Source organism: Elgaria multicarinata, chromosome 16 (assembly GCF_023053635.1).
Source record: "Elgaria multicarinata webbii isolate HBS135686 ecotype San Diego chromosome 16, rElgMul1.1.pri, whole genome shotgun sequence".
NCBI lineage: Eukaryota > Metazoa > Chordata > Lepidosauria > Squamata > Anguidae > Elgaria > Elgaria multicarinata.
This window is the reverse complement of record NC_086186.1, coordinates 13,277,107-13,302,956: the sequence shown is the minus strand read 5'-3', so window position 1 is coordinate 13,302,956 and position 25,850 is coordinate 13,277,107. Positions and strand designations below refer to the sequence as shown.

The following is a 25,850-nucleotide window of genomic DNA, read 5'->3' as shown; positions in this document are numbered from 1 at the left end:
TTCTGACTTCACCACTGTGGTTAAAGCCGTGGTTTAAGGTGTCTTCTGAACACAGCCTGGTTTTCTGACTTCACCACTGTGGTTAAAGCCATGGTTTAAGGTGTCTTCTGAACACAGCCTGGTTTTCTGACTTAACCACTGTGGTTAAAGCCATGGTTTAAGGTGTCTTCTGAACACAGCCTGGTTTTCTGACTTCACCACTGTGGTTAAAGCCATGGTTTAAGGTGTCTTCTGAACACAGCCTGGTTTTCTGACTTAACCACTGTGGTTAAAGCCATGGTTTAAGGTGTCTTCTGAACGGGGCCATTCTCGGACGCGGCTGCGCCCGATCGCAGCTACACTAAAAATTCTAGACTTCTGCTTGTGCTGAATAGGTAGCTGCCACTTCCTGCTTGGGGTGGGTGAGGGGGTAAAGGAACTAGGAATTGTCTTCAGTGTTAGGTAGTATGACTCTACACTTTCTATCTCTATATACTTCCGGCCAAATACCGGCCAGTTTTTCGCTCCTCTATAGGACTTTCGCCATAGAGATTAAAAAGTCTAGAGCGGCACCACTTCTGCGAGTCAACTGAACTGTGGCTAACGACGGGCTTCTTTCCCTTCTTTGTACCGAAACGTGAGGTTAGGTCGGTTTAATGTTTCTATCCTTATGGAAGGGCTTTAAATAAAAAGTTTGGGGTTTCTAAATAAATAAACCAGGCCGCCTCTATGCGTGAGGCCCCGCCTCTTCCTCTCGTGCGTTTCAGTCGCAGCTTGTTTACGTCACGTTTGGCGACGCGCTCTTCCGGTCGAGTGTCGGTCCTTCGGAGGAACTGGCCTGAGAAGTTCGGCTTCCGTCGCGATGGCGGACATGGAGGAGCTGTTCGGCAGCGACGCCGACACCGAGCCGGAGCAAAAAGGTGGCGTGAGGGGTGGAGGGGAGCGCCGTGCGGTAGGGTTTCGCATCGCGCATGCGCGATTGGGGGGGGGGGCTTCCTCGGCTCTCTCCATCCCCCACTTTTCTCTTCCTTCCTTCGAAGCTTCTCCTTTTGCCTGAGTTTCAGCCCCTGGAGCGCGAAAAGCAGCCGTGCAGAAAACAGCCCCTCTGAGCATGTGCAGAGTGCCTTATCGCAACCCAGCCTTGTACATCGGGGGAATGGGGGAAGAGCTGACTTAACGTGCTGTATGTCCCACGTCAGCCCTATTTAGAGTAGTTCCATTGGACTAGGGTGACCCTATGAAAAGGAGGACGGGGCCCCTGTATCTTTAACAGGTGTATTGAAAAGGGAATTTCAGCAGGTGTCATTTGTATATATGGAGAACCTGGTGAAATTCCCCCTTCATCACAACAGTTAAAGCTGCAGGAGCCCTGCCCTCTTTTAAATCTGGTCACTCTAGTATAGCTCCTGCAGCTTTAACTGTGGTGATGAAGAGGGAATTGCACCAGGTTCTCCATATATACAAATGACACCTGTTGAAATTCTCTTTCCTATGCAACTGTTAAAGATACAGGAGCCCTGTCCTTCTCTTCATATGGTCACCCTACATTGGACTAGCTTAAGCCCCATTCATTCTAATGGGTATACTCTTAAGGGCTGACATGGGATACAACCCTTAGGGCCCAATCCTGCTCATGTGTAGACAGAAAGAAGTCATACAACACACACACACACACACCAGCATTCCCATGGCTTTTAAGACTTCTGTTCTGTCAAAATATGCCTAGGATTGCACCTTTATTTTAGTACTCTTTTTCTACCCTGCTTTTCCCTCTAAAACTCTCAGGGCGGCATCATACATGCTTACCTCCCCACCAACCTTGCTTTTCAAATAGGCCTCCGCGGCTCACCATAATCCTGTTGAGGTGGTCAGCGATAACTAGTAAAAGGAGTTATTAGCCCATAACTATTTTTACTAGCCCATTTGTCCCATACGCATGTTTGCCATTTGTTTTCCAGAATGCTGGAAAATATGGGTTATTTGGGAGACCCTGTGCAGACACAGGTGGCTCTCCTCCCCAGAGGATCGGCTCCCATGAGTTGAGGGCCACACGTGTGAGGACGGGAGGCAGAGCTCGACTGCTTCCTCTCCTCCTGTGTTTGCTGTGTTAAACTTCAGAGTAAGGCTTAGGCTGAGCCACTGTTCACCAACTGGCCTCTAACAGTAATTCTCAATGCAATAGAGCAGCAATAGCGTGGGCCCAAGTCGAAGACTCCTCAGGAATGTTTTCATGGCTACTCTTTTTATATTGTTTTCGAATCAGAACTGTTGCTGAACTTCTATTTCATTATGATGAGCTTTCATTGATGCCAGTCATTCAAACAAAGAAAACTAGTTCAGGGCATTGGTTAATTTCTTGTCTCGTGAATTTGCTTCCTTCTGATGGAATATCAGTCATTAAAATTGTGTCAGTCTAATTTTATTCTCTTCTGGTTAACACTTACGTACGTTTGTTTTTAACAGATTCTGATTCCGGATCTGATTCAGATTCTGATCAGGAGAACATCGGTTCTGTCAGTAACATTTCTGGCAGTGAGAGCGAGAGAGAAGACGACCAAGAGGCTTTGAAACCCAGTAATAAGGAATTGTTTGGTGATGACAGCGAAGATGATGGTGCTTCTCACCATAGTGGCAGTGACAACCGGTCCGAACGGTCCTACATTCGCTCTGAAGCCTCAGGACACTCTGAACGTGAAGATAACGACCAGTCGGATATTGACCAGCACAGTGGTTCGGAAGCTGCTCGCGATGACGACGAGGATGAGGACCACCGGTCGGAGGAAGGCAGCCGCCACTCCGAGGCAGAAGGATCTGAAAAAGCACACTCGGAGGACGAGAAATGGGGGAGGGAAGACAAAAGCGATCAGTCGGACGAGGACGAGAAGCTCCAGCACTCGGATGACGAAGACAGGCTGCAGCACTCGGAGGACGAGGAGAAGAACTCGGAGGACGAGGAGAGGGCTCGGATTCCCAACGATAAAGAGAGGCTGCAGAACTCGGACGACGAGAAAATGCACAACTCGGAGGACGAAGAGAGGCTGCCAGTTTCCGACGAGGAGAAGCTGCAGATTTCTGATGAAGACGAAAGGCCCCAGCATTCGGATGAAGAAAATGTGCAGAACTCGGACGACGACGATGAGCGGCCGCAGCATTCGGATGAGGAGAAGCTGCAGAACTCGGATGACGAGAGGCCGCAGCACTCGGACGACGAAGAGCGGCGGCTCTCGGAGGACGAGGAGGAACACGAGCACAAATCTGGTAGGCTAGAGGGGGAAGGTGAAGGACCAGGGCTGGGCAGCTTGTAGCCCTCCGGATGGTTTGGCTCTCATTGACTCCAGCCCTTCCTATTGGCTAAGCTGGCTAGAGCTGCCGGGCGTTGTTGGCCAAGCTAGCGCCCAGCAGCCCCAGCCAACATGTCCAATGGTCAGGAATGCTGGGAGTTGTAGTCCAAAAGAGCTGGCGGGCATCTTTTCACTGACTGTAGCAAAAATGGCTCGTTCCCTGGTGTACCAAGTCCAATTCAGCACACAAGGAGGAGAGGAGATGAAGTGTGGGTCAAACAGCGCTTATTCTGCAGAATAAAGAGTAACAAGAGCTAATTGCTGCAAAGCATGTGCCCACCTTGCAGAGCAGTTAGCAAGGTGTTTATACACCCATTTCTGGCTGAAAAGTAAAGTACGTGGTAAGACATTTTCTTGGCAAGCCTCTACAGTACTCACTGTTCCCTGGAGAACAATCACTTGATTTCGGTTATCTTGAGAATTTCATGGCTTCTCTTAGACATTTTGCAACATTTCCTTAGCAACTCAGCTTAGCAACTAGTAGCATAGGTTACTCTGATCAAGAACTGGGCCCTTCTTTCAACAGACTGGCAAGGCTCTACACAGTCTTCAACAGGGACGCTTCCCAGCCCTCCCTTGAAGGTGGCAGGGACCGTCTGAATGCAAAGCAGGTTGTAAACTAAATACTTCTTGGGGATGGGGGAGGAATTCAAACCCTACCAGTGTGGGTTCAGTCTAGAAAACAGGACACTCCTGGGCTTTTCTTACAAGGGCCAAAGTATTTTGGGTGAATAAGGGACATGAAAACAATTCCGTATAATAACAAGAACATCAGAAGAGCCCTGCTGGATCAGAACAAAAGTCCATTTAGCCCAGCATTCTGTTCACACAGTGTCCAAGCAGCTACCCATGGGAAACCCGTGGGAGCCAGTGTGGTGTAGTGGCTAGAGTGTCAGACTGGGAGTCAGGAGATCTGGGTTCTAGTCCCCACTCAGCCATGGAAACCCACTGGGTGACTTTGGGCCAGTCACAGACTCTCAGCCCAACCCACTTCACAGGGTTGTTTTTGTGAGGATAAAGTGGAGAGGAGGAGGATTATACTGACAGGATTACCCTCCCAATCCCCTTTCCTTTTGTGTCATGTCTTTTAGATTGTAAGCCTGTGGGCAGGGACTGTCAAGAAATACTTTTGTAAGCCGCTGTGAGAGCCTTTTTTGGCTGAATGGCGCCATAAAAATCCTTAAATAAATTAATTAAATAAATAAATAAATAAATTATGTACGCCGCCTTGGGTTCCTTGCAGGGAAAAAGGCGTGATACAAATGCAATAATAAATAAATAAATAAACAAACCCACAAGCAGGACATAAGTGTAAGGAGGCATCCATGCCTTTGACACTGCGGCTCATATATAGCCATCGGGACTAGTAGCCATTGATAGCCTTCCGTTGCAAAAATTGCTCGTTCCCTGGTGTAAGAAGTCCAATACAGCACACAAGGAGGAGAGGAGATGAAGTACCGTATTTCTTTGATTGTAAGACGCACACTAATTTCAGTACCACCAACAGAAAAAAAGAACCCTAAGACGCACCTGCGATTCAAGGACGCACCCGATTTTTAGAGATGTTTATATTGGGGGGAAAAGTGCATCTTAGAATCGAAGAAATAGGGTATGAGTCAAACGACGTTTATTCTGCAGAATAAAGAGACCCAAGAGCTAATTGCTCCCAAAGCATGTGCCTACCTCGCAAGGGAGGTAGCTAGGTTTTATACACTATCTTCTCTGGTGTCAAATACGTAGGCACCATCTAACAGGAAATTTCTAGCTGAGAAGAGAGTACATGGCATGTTCTTTTGGCAAGCATCAACACAAAGAGAGAGCTACTGAATGTTCTTTACGGGAACGTTCACTTGATTTTGCTTATCCTTGGAATGGCTTCTCATAGACGTTTTGCAACATTTCGTTAGCAACTACCGTAGCAACTCTGCCTCGGAGAGGGTACTTTTCCAACACTGTTGATAGCCTTCCCCTCCAACAACAGCATACATAACTTATACGTTAACACCAGTGTCCCCATTTTGCCCAAGCCTTGCATCACTTTCCCTCCATCTCTCCCAACTGCCCCTTCTAACTGACGTAACTGCCCCCTCCCCGGCATTCTCTCCTGTCTCACTGGTAACCAGCCACGTCCCACTCCCAACGCGCTGCTCCCACATAAGCTTCACTGCAAGGACCTTTCACACGGAGCTACAGCCTCCTCGTTGTCTCGGAGGTTAAGATCGTGAATTTCCTTTGCCCCAGTTACGCACCTTTGCTGTTCTGCAGCCTGTCCTTGAAGAGAAAGGATTTGGATTTCAATCGTTGACCTTTTTGCTTCTTCTTTTTAAAAGCTCTCCCAAAGTCTCTGGGTAGGTTATAATATCATTGCTCTCTCTTTGATCTCACCTGTGTTGGCAGTGGGTGGGACCAAAGTCAGCCGTAGACAGGCTAGTAACCAAGCTTTAGGGGAGGCATCTCAGGCTTTAAAAATGGGAAGGGGGAAACCACCAAACGACCGGCAGTCAGGAGAAATGGGGCTGGGGGATGGGAAAGGGGCTGGAATCCCGGGAGGAGGAGGGGCCACCTACGGATTGGGGCCCCGGGCTGGCCCAATTTGGCCTCCAGGCCTGAGGTTTTGCACCCGTCCGTGTAAAGTTACCTAGTAAGGTATGCAATATTTGAAAGTGTACAGATTCCCATTCAGCTGTGAAAAGACAGGCGTTTCCTCTTTCCAGAGTCTGCCAGAGGCAGTGACAGTGATGACGAAGTCCTGCACATGAAGCGTAAGAAGCCAATCGCTTCGGATTCCGAAATGGATAGTGATACAGAAGGGCAAAAAAGTAAGCCGCGCCTTTTCCTGCCTCCCGCTTGAGCCGGGGTTCGATTTGCAAGGTGTTTGGGCCATCTGATGTCAGTTGCTTTCTAGCAAGGGCTCAGAGGATGCCAGATGCTTTAGCTGAAGGCTTCCTTGTGTTAGACAAAGGTTCTTTTGCCCAGGGGCGAGATCTAATTAGCCCCAAAGCACGACTCTACTTTCACAACGACAGAGGGTTCAAAAAGCGCTTTATTGATTTAAATCAAGATCTGAGCTCTAAAAGGCGAGTGGTCAGACAAAGAAAACGAAAGTTAAGTATCTTTATATAGTTAGTGTCTGGGCTTTGCCCAATAACAGTATTAGCCAATCAGAACATAAAGTTTAGCATAACAGTTATCTTGCTCTGTATTCCTTTCGTCTTACAACAACCAACACTGTTCCTTTGTTCTACATCAACAATGACCTTCCAGGCCGGAGCTAGAAGTAACTATTTTTGTTAGATAAAGGGGGAAACAAGCTGACACCTATGGATAGACGTGACTTCTCGCTTGCTGTGAAATGCCTGCAATTCTACTTCCTTTCTAAAATGGCTTCACTTTGGCTAACATAGCTTTCTTTTTCTAACACTTGAACTCAGTGTTGTTGTTGTTGTTATTGTTATTTATTACATTTATATACCGCTCCATAGCCGAAGCTCTCTGGGCAGTTTACAAAGATTAAAAAGATTAGATTATTATTATTATTATTATTATTATTATTATTATTATTTATTTATATAGCACCATCAATGTACATGGTGCTGTACAGAGTAAAACAGTAAATAGCAAGACCCTGCCGCATAGGCTTACATTCTAATAAAACCATAATAAAACAATAAGGAGGGGAAGAGAATGCAAACAGGCACTGGGTAGGGTAAAACTAACAGTATAAAGTCAGAACAAAATCAAGTTTTAAAAGCTATAGGAAAAAGAAAAGTTTTTAGCTGATTAAAAAGACTGAACATTAAAAATCAGTATACAAAATTTAAAAACAAAAGCATAAAAACAGCTAACATTTGAAACAATTTTTAAACACTCAGCCAGGCCAAAGCTCGTTTTGGAGTCAGTTAAAACGCAACACATGCTGTTAAGTGCCTGGGAGAAAAGGAAAGTCTTAACCTGCCGCCGAAAAGATAACAATGTTGGCGCCAGGCGGGCCTCATCGGGGAGATTGTTCCAGAATTGGGGGGCCACCACAGAAAAGGCCCTCTCTGCATAGTGGATCCAACACCTGGAAGCTTGTTGACTGGTCTTTGAGAGCCATAGCTAACTTTAATCAAAGTATGGTCTGTGTTTGTTTTAAAGCTCACTCTGCTTGCAAGGAACAGAGAACTAGGAGAACTTGATTTATTCTGCCTCTGTCCTATCCTTCCTCCACGCACTGTGTCTCGGCCTAACCTACCTCATAGGGTTGTTCTAAGGATAAAAGGGGTGAGGCAGAACCTGGTACAACACCTTGAGTTCCTTGAAGGAAAAGGCGGAATGTAAATGCAATAAATGAGCCCTTAAAAAAAGAATCTTCACAACAACCTTTTGAAGTAGGTTAGTCAGAAAGCGTGAGTACACCTTGCCCAGTATCTCCCAATAAGTTTTGTGGATGAGCCGGGATTTGAACCTGGGTCAGCCCAAACTAGGTGCAACATTAACCACCTCACCACTCTGGCTTTTCTCTCTTGTCATATTTAATTTTGTATGTGATACACACATTTTTTCTGTGTAATGATAGAAAGCTTTCATGTTCTTTGCAGATTCTTTTCTTTGTACAAATGATGCATTTTTAAAAAAATCCTCAACCCAATCTCTCCCCTTCCCCAACCTCTACTTTATACATTTGAAAGAGACAAAATAATAACCTTTCTGTCTCATTTCCTGGGCAAGATAACAGGGATGCAATGGATCTGTTTGGAGGAGCAGATGACATCTCTTCAGGGAGTGATGGGGAAGACAAGCCCCCAACGCCAGGGCAACCTATCGTAAGTGCATCTGTCAGTCTTTGGCATGGGGGCTGCGCACGTCACCCTGCCCTTCTGGCACTGTCAGCTCAGTATAGGATTGAACCGAAGAACTTGACCTCTAAGGTGTTCATCCCTGCACATTTTTGCATCATCTAATTAGACTGGTTCAGATCCCGCCATGGGGGCTAGTAGTCTGAGAACGATTGGATAAAAATATGTTTGCCCATTTCCCTTGCAACTGGAGCAACTTTACACTTTTAAAATAAACATACTGCAAATTTTATTTATTTATTAAAACATTTATATCCCACCCTCTATCACTAGGATTTCAGGACAGCTGAGATCCTAGTAAACTGCCAAAGGTGAAAACAAAAAAAGATGATCTTTTTAAAAAGATTGTTTACCATTACTTGATGTTTGAGGTTGAAAACATGTAACGTAAGATTTTTCTCTCTCTCCTCCCTCTGCTGTCCTTTCAGCTTTCTCCTCACCTTCTCTTCCTCCTACCACCAACTGGCTTTTCTTCAGCCCCTTTCTCACCATTCTAGGCCTGTCCTTTCATTGGCCAGGCACTCTTAAGGCCTCATAGGAGTAAGGGTTATTATACATGCATATCCACGCTGTGCCACATATTATATTACGTGCACGGTGTGGGACATATGCATTAACTTCCCCTTTGCCTCATCCCTCACCCTTCCTGATCTGCCCAACTCAGAGGAAGATGGATACTTGCTGGCCAGCTGTCTTTTATTTATTTATTTTATTTAGAGTATTTTTATCCCGCACCTCAGCCAAAAGGCTCTCGGAGCGGCTTACAATGTATCAGTAAAGAAGACAGTCCCTACCCTCAGGCTTACATTCTAAAAAAAAAGACATGACACACAAGGAAAAGTGTATAGAGGGAAGAGGGAGAAAATAAAAAGAAATTAAGGAGACTGCTTAGGCTGGTGGGAAGGCCCTGCTCCGTCCTCTCATCTCCCAATGGAGGGGCAAACCAACAGCTCCTTCTTCCCCAGGCACGGTTTGGAAACACTGAATGCCCACATTTTGGATGGCCTCCGAAATCCTAGTTTTCTGGCAACGACAGGAGCATAAAAGGATGGCAGGTCTGCCCCCAAATCAGCACATGGCCATTTGGCACAGAGACCCTCATGGGTTACGTTGGAGGGGTCAAAGAAAGCCCCCAGCTGCCGTTGGTTGTTTGGCTAGTGGGAGGTCACCATTCCCCTCTTTCCTTAAGCTAACTTTCTGCGTGGAAGTGCTTTTGATGCTGTGTGCCCCGGCATGCCCCAGCCTCCCCCATCATCCCTGCTAACGTCACTTTATTTATTTATTTAAAACATTTTTTGGCTGCCTTTCAGGGCAGAAGCCCCCGCAAGGCAGCTTGCAGCAATAATATACCGCTCCCGACTGAAAATTTCGGAGCGGTGTACAAGATAAAATGATAATAAAAACCGAGTAAAACACTTAAAACAGATTTTAAAAGAAGCAAAAACAGTGACTCATGGCTGGACATTTAAGGAAAAGCTTCCTGGAATAAAGTTGTTTTCAGGAGGCGCCGAAAGGAGTACAAAGTTGGCGCCTGCCTGACCTCCAGAGGCAGGGAGTTCCACAGGAGGGGAGCCACCACGCTGAAGGCTCTTCCCCTGGTGGACCCCAATCAGAGGATGGATGACCTCAGTGACCGGGCAGGATGGTAGGGGAGAAGGCACTCTCTCAGGTGGCTGATGGGAGTTGTAGTCTAACATATCTGGAGGGCTCCAGGTGGAAGCTGGCATAGTCAATTACTTCCGTCAGTATCTTAAACTGTATGGAATCTAGCGTGGAAGTGCTGTTGCTGTTATTGTTGTTAAAATCATTATTCCCATTTGCTTTCTTTCATTCCGTCTTTGGCTTACACGCACACCCTCCCTCCGCTTCGTTAGGATGAGAACGGGTTGAATGAGGATCAGCAGGAGGAGGAGCCTATCCCAGAAACGCGGATAGAAGTAGAGATCCCAAAAGTGAACACCGACCTGGGGAACGACTTGTATTTCGTCAAGCTGCCCAACTTCCTCAGTGTGGAGCCCAGGTAAAAAAAACCACAGCAGCGCCTCTTGTGGCTGCAAATGCCAAAATAAAACTCCCCCATCAGCCCTAGCCAGCGTAGCCACTGGTGAGGGATCATGGGAGTTGTAGGCGACAACATCTGGAAGGCCCCAAGTCTTACCTGGGGAGAGAGGAATGGGGAGCGCCTCTCATACATTGCGCCTCAGACACTTACGAGGTCGCATGAAGTCTCAGCTGCTGCCACCCCCTCATGCTTCTGAGGTTGGTGTGGCATCAAGGAGGGTCCTCGGGCTTCTCCGGGCACAGGAGAGTGGTGGGATTCTCTTCCATTCTTTCTTCTCTGCGCATAGTTGAACACAGTGCATCGTCAAACTATGGAACTCACTTCCACAAGATGTCGTGACGGCCACCAGTTTGGATGGCTTTAAAAGGCCGTGAGACAAATTCCTGGAGGCGAAGGCTATCCATGGCTACTAGCCCCGATGGCTATGTGCTGTCTGCAGTATCAGAGGCAGGACGCCCCTGAATACCAGTCGCTGGGGAACATGGACAGGAGGGTGCTGCTGCACTCATGCCCTGCTTTGTGGGTCCCTGGTCGGCCACTGGGTGAACAGAATGCTGGACTAGATGGACCCTTGGTCTGATCCAGCAGGGCTCTTCCCATGTTCTTATGTTCTTTCGCCAGAGCAAAAGATGTACTTGCCAGTGGCAAGCTGGCGAGTGCATTTGTGGGTCCGTGGGTGTGTAGCTTTCCTGTATTGATTGCAGGACCTCTCACCAGGATCGTAATGCGTTCCCTACGGAGTTCACCCCCATAAGGCTTGGTGATAGCTTACAACGCAGGCTAACTGCGGAACGCTAGTCTGTTGTAGGCTCTTTTTCTGTCTAATCATGCCTTACGGTGCAGTCCTATGCATACTTAGCCAGAAGGAAGTCCTGCAACTCCCAGCATCTCTTCAGCCGTTCCCGCTTGGGTGGGGTGGTCACGATGGGAATTGTAGGCCTTCTTTCTATCTAAACGCGCCATCGATTATGCCCTTAGATCAGTGGTTCTCAACCTTCCTAATGCCGCGACCCTTTAATACAGTTCCTCATGTTGTGGTGACCCCCAACCATAAAATTATTTTCGTTGCTACTTCATAACTGTAATTTTGCTACTGTTATGTAGCAAAATTATGTAGCTCGGTTCCTAAGACCATCGGAAATATGTGTTTTCCGATGGTCTTAGGCGACCCCTGTGAAAGGGTCGTTCGACCCCCAAAGGGGTCACGACCCACAGGTTGAGAACCGCTGCCTTAGATGGTTTTGAAAGGGAATTAGAAATTCATGGCAGGAAAAAGCTTTCAGTGGCTACTAGTCGCGGTGGCAAGAGATTGCGTCCAGTATCAGAGGACATGTGCTGGAGAACATGAGCGGAAGGGTCCTGCTTGTGGGCTCCTCCGAGGCGTCCGGTGGGCCAATGTGGAGAACACGAATACTGGGCTGGATGGACCTTTGGACTGATCCAGCAGGGCTCTTCACGTGTCCTTGATTTATTACAGGCCCTTTGATCCTCAGTATTATGAGGATGAATTTGAAGATGAGGAGATGCTTGATGAAGAAGGCAGAACGAGGTTAAAACTGAAGGTATAACAATAAATTCTACGTGTCGTTTCCCCCTCTCCCGGCCGCAACACGCACACAGGTTTATACCTATCAGTGTGGTGTAGTGGCTAAAGTGTCGGACTGGGAGTCGGGAGATCCAGGTTCTAATCCCCACTCGGCCATGGAAACCCACTGAGTGACTTTGGGCCAGTCACAGACTCTCAGCCTAACCTTCCTCACAGGGTTGTTGTTGTAAGGATAAACTGGAGAGGAGGGTTATGTACGCCGCCTTGGGTTCCTTGGAGGAAAAAAGGCGGGCTATAAATGCAATAATAAATAAATAAAATTCTGCTGTAGGACTTGTAAATAATGTCAGTTCTGTTTTGAGAGCTGGTGTAGCATAAAGGCTATAAGTTGTAGTGGTGAAGCAGGAAGTCCCCTGTTCAAATTTCAGTTCCGACGTCAAGTTGGTTAGTAGCCTTAAGCAAGCACGCGCACACACACACACACACACACACACACACACTAGTATGGAGATCATAGCACCAAACTACCTGACAGCTTTGTTGCAAGGATTGCTGTGGCAAATGGATGCGAAGCATTGTCGTATTCAAAGAGCTATATAAATGCAAAGGATTGCTTTTCTTACGTATACAGAATCCAGATTTGAGCTGGCATCTACAGCACTATGGCAATGCATGGGCATGATAATATTTAAAACGCCGTGGGCACCAGAACGAAATGGCTACCTGGGAGGTGTGGCTTGTCATGAAAGGCAAAGAGTGGGCTTGACCCCCAAATTCCAAACCACCGATTTGAGCCCCCGACAATCAGATCAAAATAGCCATTTTATGGAAGGAAAGCTAAGAAGGCAAATTGCTGAGGCTCAGAGAGAAAGAATTTGCCCGTGAAACAGTGCAAGGCAGAGTTTGGGCCTGACGCCAAAGCACACGTTACACCATAACTAGAAGGTAGGTAGGTCCCTGGTTCAAGGGACTTACAATCTAAAATTGGCCACCGTGGAGGCAACAGACGGAGGCAGGCAGGAGGGGGGTGAGGTCAAATGGGCAGGGGGGATTGTGCCAAAGGTTTTGCAAAAAAGGCCCAGAGCCGCCCTTCCCTCGCAGTATACTGGATTCCTTTGTTGTCCCATAAGCACCATCTTAAGGATTTTCAACAGATACATTGCAACTAATTAAATACTGCAAACATGGGTTCAGCCATTTGTCCAAATAGCGATCAATGACTTTATTTATTTATTGCATTTACACCCTGCCTTTTTTCTTCCAAGGAACCCAAGGTGGTGTACATAATCCTCATTTTAGCCTCCCAACAACAACCCTGTGAGGTGGCTTGGGCTGAGAGTCTGTGACTGGCCCAAAGTCACCCAGTGGGTTTCCATGGCCGAGTGGGGACTAGAACCCAGATCTCCTGACTCCCAGTCCGACACTTTAGCCGCTACGCCACGCATGACATGACTGCAAGTCTTCTCTCCTCCCCGGCCATATGTCTCGCAAAAGCAGTCGGCGTCTTATTCACGACATCTTTTCTGCGCGTGGCCACTTTGTGTCCCGACAGGTGGAGAACACCATCCGCTGGCGCACGCGCCGGGATGAAGAGGGGAGCGAGGTTCGGGAGAGCAACGCTCGGATAGTCAAATGGTCCGACGGAAGGTCAGTTTCCGCCTGCTTCCGCCCGGCCTGTTCTTGTGAACTGCAGCAGCCTGTCGCTCGGTTTAGAGGCCCTGTCTTAAGTTCTCGTTCACATGTGTCTCCCCTGGGTTCACCTCTTTGGCCCTTGTACATAAGGCCTTGGAAGATTTGGAGATTGCAGATGTCCGCAGTTGCCGTTCGCTGCATTGGAGGGGAAAGCTTTCGAGGAGGCGTTCACATTTCCCCACCCCCCAAATTTTGTAATGTCTGTCTAAAGACGTCTGTGGTTTCTAAGCGGGGGTCTCTGAGACTTTTGTCCTCTTGAGGCAATTGCTGTTGTGGGTCTTTACAGGCTAAGCCGGACTTACAAACAGATCGTGATAATATATTTTTAGATCATAGAATCATAGAGTTGGAAGGGTCCTCCAAGTCCATCAAGTCTAACCCCCTGCTCAATGCGGGAACCCACCTTAAAGCATCTCTTATATTAAACTAGGCACTGTCCATTAAAAAAAAAATATTTTGCAGGCTCTTGCTCTAAGGTTCATTGCCTAAGTGAAACCGGGAAGTGGGTTGGAGGGGTATGGCCAAGGTGAGAGGAAATGACTGAGTTAAATATAAAAAGGCATTTCAATACACCAACAGAAGTTGGCTTTATTGTAATTTACTTATTTATTGCATTTCTGTACTGCCCAATATAGCCAAAGCTCTCTGGGCATTTCACAGTAATTAAAACCATGAAGTATGAATTCAAAGTATAAAAGGAACCACAGTAAAAAAGTACACTGTAAAAGCCCAAACAGGGTAAAACCAAGCAGCAATGCAAAGATTAATATGGATTTAAAATACAGATTTAAAAGAGCAAAGTTTAAAAAAAAAACTAAGATGATAAACTGTTAAAATGCTGAGAGAATAAAAAGGTCTTCACCTGGTGTCTGAAAGAATATAGTGTAGATGCCAAGCGAACCTCCTCGGGGAGCTCATTCCACGGCCGGGGTGCCACGGCAGAGAAGGCCCTCCTCCTGGTAGCCACCTGCCTCAGTTCCTTAGGCAGGGTCTCGTGGAGAAAGACCCCCTTAGGCTCCGGGCAGGTACTTATGGGAGGAGGCGACGTTCCTTCAGTTAACCTGACCCCAAGCTGTTGAGGGCTTTGAATGTTAATACCAGCCCTTTGAATTGGGCCCGGACTTGGACTGGCAGCCAGGGAACCTGGAAAAGAGCTGGTGTGATGTGGTCTTGTTGTCCAGTCCCTGTTACAATCCCGCCCCCCAACGATAAGCAAAGCTAACGGGAACATTTCCCCTCTCCTTTTGAAGCATGTCGCTGCATTTGGGGAACGAGGTCTTCGACGTGTATAAAGCACCCTTGCAGGGCGATCACAACCATCTCTTCATCAGACAAGGGACGGGTCTTCAGGGGCAGGCGGTGTTCAAAACGAAACTAACCTTCCGGTAAGCACGAAATTCTGGTTATAAAAGTCCGGTTCCGTCAATGAGCGGACGAGGGAATGGAAGGACACCTGACAGTCCGCTAAACACAGGCAGAATGGATTTAACAGAAGCCATGCATCCTCAGGGGACTGTGGTTGAAGGATCGTCATTTCTCACTTCCCAGGTAATGTACTAAGAAGCAGTGAAGGCCAAAGTAAATCCATTGGGAAGGCATTCTACGATAGTGTTCTCCTTAGCTGCTGCTTTTTTCCTCCCAATGGAGAGGTGGCACGCTGTTTTCCTCTAATGCAAAGAAGGGGGACCTGTAGCTCTCCAGATCTTTTTGGACTACAACTCCCATTACCTCTGCCTATACAGGCATCCCAGCTGGAGCTGATGGGAGTCCGAGTTCAGCAGCATCTCGAGGGCCACAGGTTCCAGCCAGCCGTCTACCAGCCCCACTTTTTAGCGGCATTTATTTCTTGGCGTGCTGTAATTATTCGCTGAAAACTGACGTTCCCCGAAAGGAGTGTTTTAACCTGACGACAATCCTCCGACAGGCCTCACTCGACAGACAGCGCCACGCACAGAAAGATGACGCTTTCCCTCGCGGACCGATGTTCAAAGACCCAAAAGATCCGCATTTTGCCCATGGCTGGCCGGGATCCGGAGTCCCAGCGCACCGAAATGATCAAGGTACATTTTTGCTCATGGGGATCTTAGAGCTTTTCCTTCTAAGCTGCTCTTTGTTTTGACTGTGTGTTTTTCCCCCCCTCTCCTCCTTTCCAAACCCTTGCACTGTTATCAGTACGCTTGGCTGGACAGCATCTTTGAACTCTCTGCTCCAAGGCTACGAAGCCTTTGTTGACGTCGAGCGAGAAAGGAGTCTGATCTGCCATAGAAAATAACCTACGTTGTCCTCTCTGTGGGGGACGAATGGGCCGCTTGGAACAAATGGGGTGAATGAGTCCAATCGGGCAGAGCCAGAAAACAGCAGGGGTGGGAAAGGCAGGGGAGAAGCAAGGACTCGTAGGAACTCAGCAGAAGAAATAAGAGTAACTGCATATTGGTCAGACATCATGAAACTCAATGGCCCCGTTCAGAAGACACCTTAAACCACAGCTTTAACCACAGTGGTTAAGCCAGAAAGTATGACCCTGTTCAGAAGACACTTTAAAACATGGCTTTAAACATGGTGAATAAGGCTTTCTCCCTTTTTCACCGTGGTTAAAGCCATGGTTTAAGGTGTCTTCTGAACACTGCCCAGCTTTCTAGCTTAACCACTGCGGTTAAAGCCATGGTTTAAGGTATCTTCTGAACACTGCCCGGCTTTCTGGCTTAACTGCCGTGGTTAAAGCCATGGTTTAAGGTGTCTTCTGAACACTGCCTGGCTTTCTGGCTTAACCTCTGTGGTTAAAGCCATGGTTTAAGGTGTCTTCTGAACACTGCCTGGCTTTCTGGCTTAACCACTGTGGTTAAAGCCATGGTTTAAGGTGTCTTCTGAACACTGCCCGGCTTTCTGGCTTAACCACCGTGGTTAAAGCCATGGTTTAAGGTGTCTTCTGAACACTGCCTGGTTTTCTGACTTAACCACCGTGGTTAAAGCCATGGTTTAAGGTGTCTTCTGAACACTGCCCGGCTTTCTGGCTTAACTGCCATGGTTAAAGCCATGGTTTAAGGTGTCTTCTGAACACGGCCTGGCTTTCTGGCTTAACCACCGTGGTTAAAGCCATGGTTTAAGGTGTCTTCTGAACACTGCCCGGCTTTCTGGCTTAACCACTGTGGTTAAAGCCATGGTTTAAGGTGTCTTCTGAACACGGCCTGGCTTTCTGGCTTAACCACTGTGGTTAAAGCCATGGTTTAAGGTGTCTTCTGAACACTGCCCGGCTTTCTGGCTTAACCGCCGTGGTTAAAGCCATGGTTTAAGGTGTCTTCTGAACACTGCCCGGCTTTCTGGCTTAACCACCGTGGTTAAAGCCATGGTTTAAGGTGTCTTCTGAACACGGCCTGGCTTTCTGGCTTAACCACTGTGGTTAAAGCCATGGTTTAAGGTGTCTTCTGAACACTGCCCGGCTTTCTGGCTTAACCACCGTGGTTAAAGCCATGGTTTAAGGTGTCTTCTGAACACTGCCCGGCTTTCTGGCTTAACCACCGTGGTTAAAGCCGTGGCTTAAGGTGTCTTCTGAACGGGGCCACCATCTGAAGCTGACAATTGTTTTATATAGGTACTGCCAGGCAAGAATGTGTAGTTTCTGGCACTTAGGCTGCAGCGTTTAACCTAAAAACAAAAACATTCATCTGCCAGACTCCAAAAGACAGATCAGCTTATATAATCCAGGCCACGGAGTGCAGAAAACGCCGGCTGACTCAACTCAACGAACCAAGCAGTGTCTTGCAGGGAAGACCGCAGCAGGGCCAGAAGGGTCCCCAGTGAGTCTTCGCAGGTGCCCAACAATGCTGACCCCCAACACCGGCCCAGAGGTGGTGCTGGAATGTGTCTCGCTGTTGCGTTAGATATTTTTCTCGCTCGCTCGCTGGCAGGGAGTTTTAATGTGGGGAAGCGTTCAAAGATTAATAAAAGGCTTCCCTCACTTGCGGTCTGAAGGGAGACGGTCCTCTGTGGGATCCTACCGCTTCGTTCTGCTGCACGGGTAGTAGGGTCAGGAATGAGGCTTTAAAAGTGGGGAGAGTGGCAGGGAGGAGGTGGGACTTTGGAAGCACCCTCACTGCTGCAAGGAGGTGGAGGGAGCCAGGCAACGCAGAGGCCAAGCCCTGTGCGCGAAATCTCCATGCCTCCCTTGGCACACACACACACGTATGTTCATGGTTTGGGTCCAGGCTACCTGCGGGATTGCCTTCCGCCACACAGTCCGCTCCGCACACTCAGGTCCTCTGGGAAGAATTTACTCCAGTCAGCCAAAACTACGCTGACAACTGCTACCCCGACGACCTTCTCTTCTGCCGCTCCCAGGCCGTGGAATGGCCTGCCGGGAGAGGGTCGTCAACTTAATACTCTCTCTGAATTTAAGAAAGCCATGAAGACTGATCTCTTCCAGCAGGCCTACCCAGATGGATTTTAAGATGCCCGATTGTTATTTTAATATTGTATCCGGTTTATATGTTTTTTAATCAGTTTTATGCATTTTATGATATTTTTGTATTTAACGTTGTTCCCCGCCTTGATCCAGAGGGAGAGGCGGGTAAGAAATATTATTATTATTATTGTTGTTGTTGTTGTTGTTATTATTATTATTATTATTATTATTATTATTTCCCTCCCTCTCCCCGGGCAGAAAGAGGAGGAGAGGCTGCGTGCTTCCATTCGCAGAGAGTCTCAGCAGCGGCGGATGCGAGAGAAGCAGCACCAGCGGGGGCTGAGCGCCAGCTACTTGGAGCCGGATCGCTACGACGAAGAGGATGAAGGGGAAGAGGCCATCAGCCTGGCGGCCATAAAGAACAGATATAAAGGCGGAATAAGAGGTACGCCCGCCTCGCCCACAGCTCGCGCGACTCAATCTGATGCGTGGCTTTTGAAATCTGCTTTCCCCAAACGGGGACGGACATCGCCATGAGCCTAGCTATGGTGGGGAGCCATCTTCTCAAACGGTGCCTCGGCCAGCTGGTCGCCCGATGGTTTCATTCTTAGCTGTCGGCTTTGCTTTGTTCACTCCCTAGCTGGCTTTTGTCTTCCGATTTGCACAGCAGAGATGCGCTGCTCTGCGTTTGCAGCGGCCGACGATCACAAGCAAATGCCTGCCGCTGATCACAACTGGCTCGGGCCTACGTTTTCCATGTCAGGAACCCGCCTCGTGGAGCGAGTGGCCCAGGGTCGCTTTAGTTAAACATGGGGGTGTTTCTGAGCTACGGTCGGCTTCTGTCACTGGATTGTGTCAGTTGCTTTGTTCTTGAAGAGTAATGCGTCCGTTTCCCTTCCAGAGGAGCGGGCCAGGATTTATTCTTCAGACAGTGACGAAGGCTCAGACGAAGATAAAGCGCAGCGATTGCTTAAGGCAAAGAAGCTGAACAGTGACGAGGTAAGGGAAGCCGCAGGGGTCTCTTTGGGGCGGCAACGCGGTTCCGTTGGCTGCCATTTGGGTCTGAATTGTGGAATGCTCTGCGCTTGTGAGCTTGATTTGCTAAAGGCCGGTGGAGCGCTGGGAAACTTTGTCTTAACTAGGGCTTCATCTACGAATCGGGGTTTTGCGAGATGAAGGCATGTTCATGAAATCATGACGACACCAATATCAACAGAACAAAAGAATCACCCACCCCCGCTGCAGGAAGTCCACAGCTACAGCGTCCCAAATGGGTGACCCATCCAGCATCTGCTTAAAATCCTCTAATAAGAGGAGTCCTCCACCTTTCCCAGACATCTGGTGCTGACGTCAAACAGCCTATGCCGTCAGGAGCGCCTTCCTCATGTTTAGCCGAAATGCCCTTTCCTTGTCATTTGAACCCTTTGGTTCAGGATCTGCCCTCTGGAGCCCGGGAAAACAAATGGGCTTCGTTTTATTTTTATTTTATTACTCTGCTGCACCAATCATATTTATTACGGTCATAGACCACCGGATTAAAAATAGCTAGAAATACAATAATCATAAAAGCAAGATACAGTCATTATAAAAGCAAGCCAAATTAAGAACAGGGAGGCAAGAGTCGTTAACCGAGAGGTTAAAATACTGTATTTTCTGGCGTATAAGACGACTTTTTAACCCAGGAAAATCTTCTCAAAAGTTGGGGGGTCGTCTTATACGCCCAGTATAAGATGACTTTTTAACCCAGGAAGATCTTCTCAAAAGTTGGGGGTCGTCTTATACGCCCAGTCGTCTTCTACGCCGGAAAATACGGGTAACTACAATTACAACTCTTATGAAAGCCATCCAGTTAAAGACAGGAACAAGAGTCATGTATCTGAAACACAAGATGTCATAAACGTAATAGTAATGGTGCCTCTATAAAGGCTTACTAGCCTTGATTTATCATAGTTTTTCTGCAGGTGAGAGCAGATGCACAGAATCGTGCTACGTTGTATGTAGTCATGCTGCATGACAAACTTCTTTTGAAGGTGAAGGTGTGGGGCGGTTTCGAAAGCAGTTAGTGATGTGGGAGAGGAGAGGAGTCTTCTGACCAAAACAAAATAATCAGCAGTTCCACTGTGCTTATGGATTCTTTCTGCTGTCTTGAACTTCTCATTTCCATCTAGGTAAAAGACAACAGATGGATCACCTGTGCTGATGCGTTTCCCTTTTTTTGCCTTCCATCTTAAAAGCCGCTTTGGTTTGACTGCCAAAGTTCAACTACACCACATGGGGGCGCTTAAACATTAAAAAAGAAAACGCATGCACCAGAGAGAGGAGAACCTCAGCACGTGCCCAAAATTATGGGATGCTCAGGCATTTGCGCTTCTGTTTGCCTCTCGTTTTAAACGTTCGTACATTGTCATTCTCCAAAAATGATCCAGGGGATAACGCTTTGGGGGCCAATGGTGTCGGCCATTTCGGGTGAAACGAGCGTTTGAGTTTCGCAAAGATTTCCAGGAGGGACACCGAAATGGAGAAGTGAATTTGGGCGGAATTGCAAACAGAATTCCATGCCGAGATGGGTTTGCGTGTCCTGGAGGCAGCTGGCGAACAGTTGGGGGGGGGGGGCAGACCCAACTTGGCCTTCGTTCAGTTTGAAAAGTTCTGTCTTCATTCAGGAATTCGAGCCTTTTTAGAGCAGTAGGCCCTTGGTAAAACCAAGAGGTATCTCAATTCGTGCGTATAGATCTCGCATTGAATTGGGGCCAGCCTTAAACCAAACAACGTCCCAGACAAGGAGTGTCTTTGACACACACACACACGCACCCTCCACTTGTTCAGCTCCATAACACCTGTTTTTAATGCATTGTGACTTGGATGCACTTTGAGTTTGATTTCCACGCGCCAGTGACTTACCTCGCTTTCTTTGTGGCGTGTGAACTGCCTGTTCTACCCAGTTCAGCGATGAAGCGGATAGCAGAGCTGGCCACCTCATTCCCGTACTTGGCACCGGTGCTCAGTTCCGTTCCATTGCCACAGCAGAAGCTGCCTGCAGAACTCCCGCGCTGCCCCCAGTGCTTCCTGCAACGTGTCCGTTGTGCAAGAGCGCATGTCTCCCTTCGGTGGGAAGGGTTCGAAAGTTACCTTCCAGCCATTTGCATGGTCTTTCTGGCCCCTGGGGGGCACAGAAGTGTAAAGTGAAGGGTGCGAGTTCCATCTTGACACCTGATTAAGCTCCCTTCTGCTCCCCGGACTGATTTCTGAGTTAGTGCCTCGTATTGCCCCCATACCTTCAAGCCCATGCCGGATCTAGCCTTGCAATATATGTTCTATAAGAAGCACGCGGCTACTTCCCTCCTCTCCCTTCGAAAGCCCCAACTAAACTGCAACCAGTTTGGAGTCCACCAGGGGAAGAGCCTTCAGCGTGGTGGCGCCCCTCCTGTGGAACTCCCTGCCTCTGGAGGTCAGGCAGTCTCCAACCTTGTACTCCTTTCGGCGCCTCCTGAAAACATCTTTATTCCAAGAAGCCTTTCTTTAACATGCAGCCTTGGATTACTGTTATTGCTTCTTTTAAATTTTGTTTTAACTGTTTTATTCTGTTTTTATTTTCATTTTTCCTTGTACACCGCTCCGAAAATTTTCAATGGGGAGCGGTATATAAATATTCTAAATAATAATAATAATAATAAATAACCCGAAAGGCCCTGCTGGAGCTGAGGTCTCTTAGCATGGCGGCTGCGGGCCTCCCTGTGCCCACGATACTTGTCTTAGCGACTCACCAGGATTCCTGACCTTTATTCCTAAAACATCATTTTGTTTTTCACTGGGAGTCTGGCACACTGAAAAGCACCGCACCGGCCTCCAGCGCCATCTTTATTTGGGTTCAGAAGGCTGGTTTTAAGAGGACCCAGGCTGGACCAGACCAAGGGTCCATCTAGTCCAGTACTCTGTTCACACAGTGGCCAACCAGAGATCGAACAGGGACCCCACAAGCAGGACACAGCTGCAACAGCATCCTACCACCCATGTTCCTCAGCAGCTGGTGTATATAATAAATATAATATAATATAATAATAATTAATAATAATAATAATAATATGTATTTATTACCTGCCTCTCCCTTTGGATCGAGGTAGAGAACAACAATATAAGGCTTACTGCCTCTAATACTGGAGGTAGCACATAGCCATCAGGGCCAGTAGCCATTGATAGCCTTCTGCTCCCAGGAATCTTTCCAGCCCCCTTTAAAGCCATCCAAAGCGGCGGCCGTCACCACAACTTTAATTTTGTCTGTTTCTCAGCGGACATCTACTGAGTAGTTGTGTCTAGACGTTCCAAGGTTTATCTTCACTTAGCCCAACCAGAAGGGAGCATCTTTTCTCCTTGTCAGGAGCGTTAAAGGCCCGTTTCTTGGAGCAAGGATGGTCTCAGACGGGAACGCGAGCCTCTTCCGGAAGCGAAATGGTCCGTTTGGCCTAAAACGTCTCTGTTTCCCCTGCAGGAGGGCGAGCCTTCTGGCAAAAGGAAAGCAGAAGACGACGACAAGGCGAGCAAGAAGCATAAGAAATACGTGATCAGTGATGAGGAAGATGAAGATGAGGAAGCATAATGCCAAGCAAGTCTAAAACTTGACAATAGTTTTTTTTTATATACATAGAGTGAGAGAGACTATGCTGTTCTTTTGCAGCCACAACATAAGTAAACCCCGGTGGATAACCCCCCGCCCCCGGTTGGACAGAAGAAACGTGCACAAATATCTGTAACCCCCAAACGAATAAAGCTTCTTGTTGGGGCTTTTTTATTAGGACTGGCTGTCGTTCACCCTGGAGAACGTTGTACTCCTCAAATCCAAGTTGCTGTTGGATCATTAAGCTTTACTAGGCCGAAATGAAATATTACTGCTGACGAGTCTCCACCCGGCATCTCGTCTCCCTGTAGCGTTTAGTAAAGGCAAAGTGTGCGACGTGATGTCATTGTGCCGTGCGCTTCCCCGCCAGCAGTCCAAGGCGTCTGGCAGACAGCAGGTTGAGATGAGAAATTCTACACGGCTGCATGAAATTAATGACCCAAATAACCAAGGAAATCTAGTAAAGGCCCAAATAAAAAGATTTTAAAAATAAATTTAAAAAAGCAATTAAGTGGGACACGTGTTGAGGTTAAGTGTGGGTTCTGATCTGGGAAGATCACAGTTATAAACTGCAAGAGGAAATTCCCAGACTAGTGTTTCGTCTGCGGGCCAAGACAACCTCAACCGGGGGGGGGCTGACTGGATGGATCAGGGAAGTGGTGAATGCATCTCTACGGGATGGTGTGGTGTCCCCACTGCCTTGAAGGAAGCAGGGGTGCATCCACTCCTGAAAAAAAACCTCCCTTGACCCAGCGATTTATGGTAACTATCGTCCGGTCGCCAATACCCTGTTTTTGAGCAAGGTGCTTGAGAGAGTGCTGACATCTCAGCTGCAGGTGCTCTTGGATGAAAATGGTTATCTGGATCCATTTCGGTCTGGGTTCAGGCCTGGTTTTGGGACAGAATCGGCCTTGGTCGCCCTGATGGATGACCTTCTTCAGGAGAGGAACAGAGGGAATGTGATCCTGTTACTACTCCTTGATCTTTCAGCGGCTTTTGATACCGCTGACCACGGTATCCTGGAACGTCTCCGTGAGTTGGCCGTTGGGGGCACTGTTTCTTGTTGGTTCAACTCATACTTGCAGGGTTGGTTCCAGAAGATAGCATTGAGGGAATGCACTTCTGCCCTATGGCAGTTGAGCTGTGGGGTGCCACAGGGCACCGTCCTTTCCCCAATGTTATTAATATCTATATGAAGCCGTTGGGAGCAAGGTGTGTTTTGGTGCAAGGTGTCACCAGTATGCTTTATTACTGGTGAGAGCCAGTGCGGTGTAGTGGCTAAAGTGTTGGATTGGGAGTCGGGAGATCCGGGTTCTATTCCCCACCCAGCCATGGAAGCTCACTGGGTGACTTTGGGCCAGTCACAGCCTCTCAGCCCAACCTACCTCACAGGGTTGTTGTTGTGAGGATAGAAATGGAGAGAAAGATTATGTACGCCGCCTTGAGTTCCTTGGAGGAAAAAAGGTGAGATACAAATGTAATAAATAAATAAAAAATTGTAACGTCTGAATCAGGAGAGGCCGTGCACATTCCGAACCAGTGCTTGATGAATACTGTTACGGTTTGGATGAGGGCCAACAAACTGAAGCTGAACTCGGAAGAGACAGAGGCCTTGTGGAAATTGGGCGTGTTTGACTATTCTGGACTTATGGCTTCTGCACTTTTGTAGACCTCTGGCAATTATTGGACTTCTCTCACCTATCAGCATGGCCAGTGGTCATAGATGGAGTCCCAACAATATCTAGAGGGCCCTAGCCATCCGAGATGCTTCCTGCACAATTTCTAACCCATCACGGCCAGGAACTTATTAACAGTGTGATTCTCAGAACATGGCAATCCCCCTTTCACGTTAACTCCTTGCCTACCACTGGTGCGGCTACCACATTTCTGCATGTTCATCTGCTGTCTCCTTTGCCTCACCCTTCTCTATGTGTTACCTCGTTCCCCTATCTGCCACGTCTAAATTTAGACTGTAGTTTCTTTGGGGACAGAGACCCGCTTTTTCATACTCTGTAGAATAGTATGCACATTGATAACCCTATACACCCAACAGAAGGCAGCGGCAACCAAAGAACTCACGAGTCAGCCTTGCTGCCAGGTCCACAGAAGTTACTAGAGAGCTCCGGCTTTTGGGCGGTATTGAAATGCAATATCTAACTACCAACGCCCGTTTTTATTAGCATCTGTCCAGGCTTTCCTAGGTTTGCCAATTGGGGCCTAAAAGAAAACAACCAGCAGCTCTCGGTGAGTCACCTGGAGGCAGGCAGTTCCCACAACAACAGGTGAGCAAAAGCAGACGATGCCATCTTGATACGGCAAGATGTATCCCAGTGAGGCTGCGTGTGCAACTCAACAAAATAAAAAAAGAGAAAAGGGAAAAGTTGCAGCCGTGTAGATCTGAATCTGTCAATTTCAATGCATGCGTATGATATGTGTGTGTGTATATGTATGAAAGTACAGCTAAGAAATATACATAAACTATAACAAAAACAGACCACATATCCAGGTGAGTGTCTATTCGCAAATGGCTCCCGTTCAAATATTGAAAACGTTGTTAGGTCCTCAATCCATTGCATTATAAGAGGGGTGCGTTTTTCCTTCCAGTATTGTAATATCAGCCTTTTAGCTGTCAAAAGGGCGTGGAGAATCCATTTGCGCTGACCATGCGTTAGGTTCCAGGAAGCCGGTAGATAATTTAAGAGGACATGTACATCAGTAAATATTAAAGAGTGTTCCAGTGCAAGGTTTATCCATATAATGACCTCTGCAAATGAGGCAACTATTGGCATTGCCAAAACATTAAAAATGTGTTAGCTGTATTACACTTCCAGCAATTAGCTGACTTCATAGAATCATAGAATAGCAGAGTTGGAAGGGGCCTACAAGGCCATCGAGTCCAACCCCCTGCTCAATGCAGGAATCCACCCTAAAGCATCCCTGACAGATGGTTGTCCAGCTGCCTCTTGAATGCCTCTAGTGTGGGAGAGCCCACAACCTCCCTAGGTAATATGGACTTAGACAAGCCCATATTAAAGAGACGTTGTGTTGTCCTGAAAACATGGAACAAAAGGTTTTGCTGAATGAGATGTAACCGAAGATCCACAGATGCTTCAGATACAAATGCTAAAGCAAAATGGGGCAATCTAGTTCCGTATTCGTTGGGTATACCAGAAAATGTAAAGTCGTGACAAACCTGTGTTTCCGTCATGCGCATCACGTCCATAACCCCCAGGTGGCAAACCTGGGTTTGGCAATTGCGTAATGTGAGAATTGGCAAACCTTCCCCCATCATGGCATACTTCAGTTATGGCCATGTTGACTGGAGGTGGTGGGAGTTGTGATACAACCCTGGTGGAGGGCAGCGGGTTGGGAAAGGCTGTG

General features: G+C 47.6%; 1 protein-coding gene across 1 annotated transcript; it reads left to right on the top strand.

Annotated features, from left to right (window-relative positions):
- Positions 1 to 800: 800 nt before the first annotated feature.
- Positions 801 to 22,643, top strand: LEO1 (LEO1 homolog, Paf1/RNA polymerase II complex component). Its single transcript, XM_063142508.1, has 12 exons — positions 801 to 899; positions 2,443 to 3,237; positions 6,035 to 6,139; positions 8,031 to 8,125; positions 10,033 to 10,178; positions 11,698 to 11,782; positions 13,319 to 13,413; positions 14,709 to 14,843; positions 15,383 to 15,518; positions 18,116 to 18,302; positions 18,759 to 18,856; positions 22,344 to 22,643. The coding sequence occupies exons 1-12, from the start codon at positions 842 to 844 to the stop codon at positions 22,449 to 22,451; spliced, it is 2,043 nt and encodes a 680-aa protein (XP_062998578.1). The 5' UTR covers positions 801 to 841; the 3' UTR covers positions 22,452 to 22,643.
- The last annotated feature ends 3,207 nt before the right edge of the window (positions 22,644 to 25,850 follow it).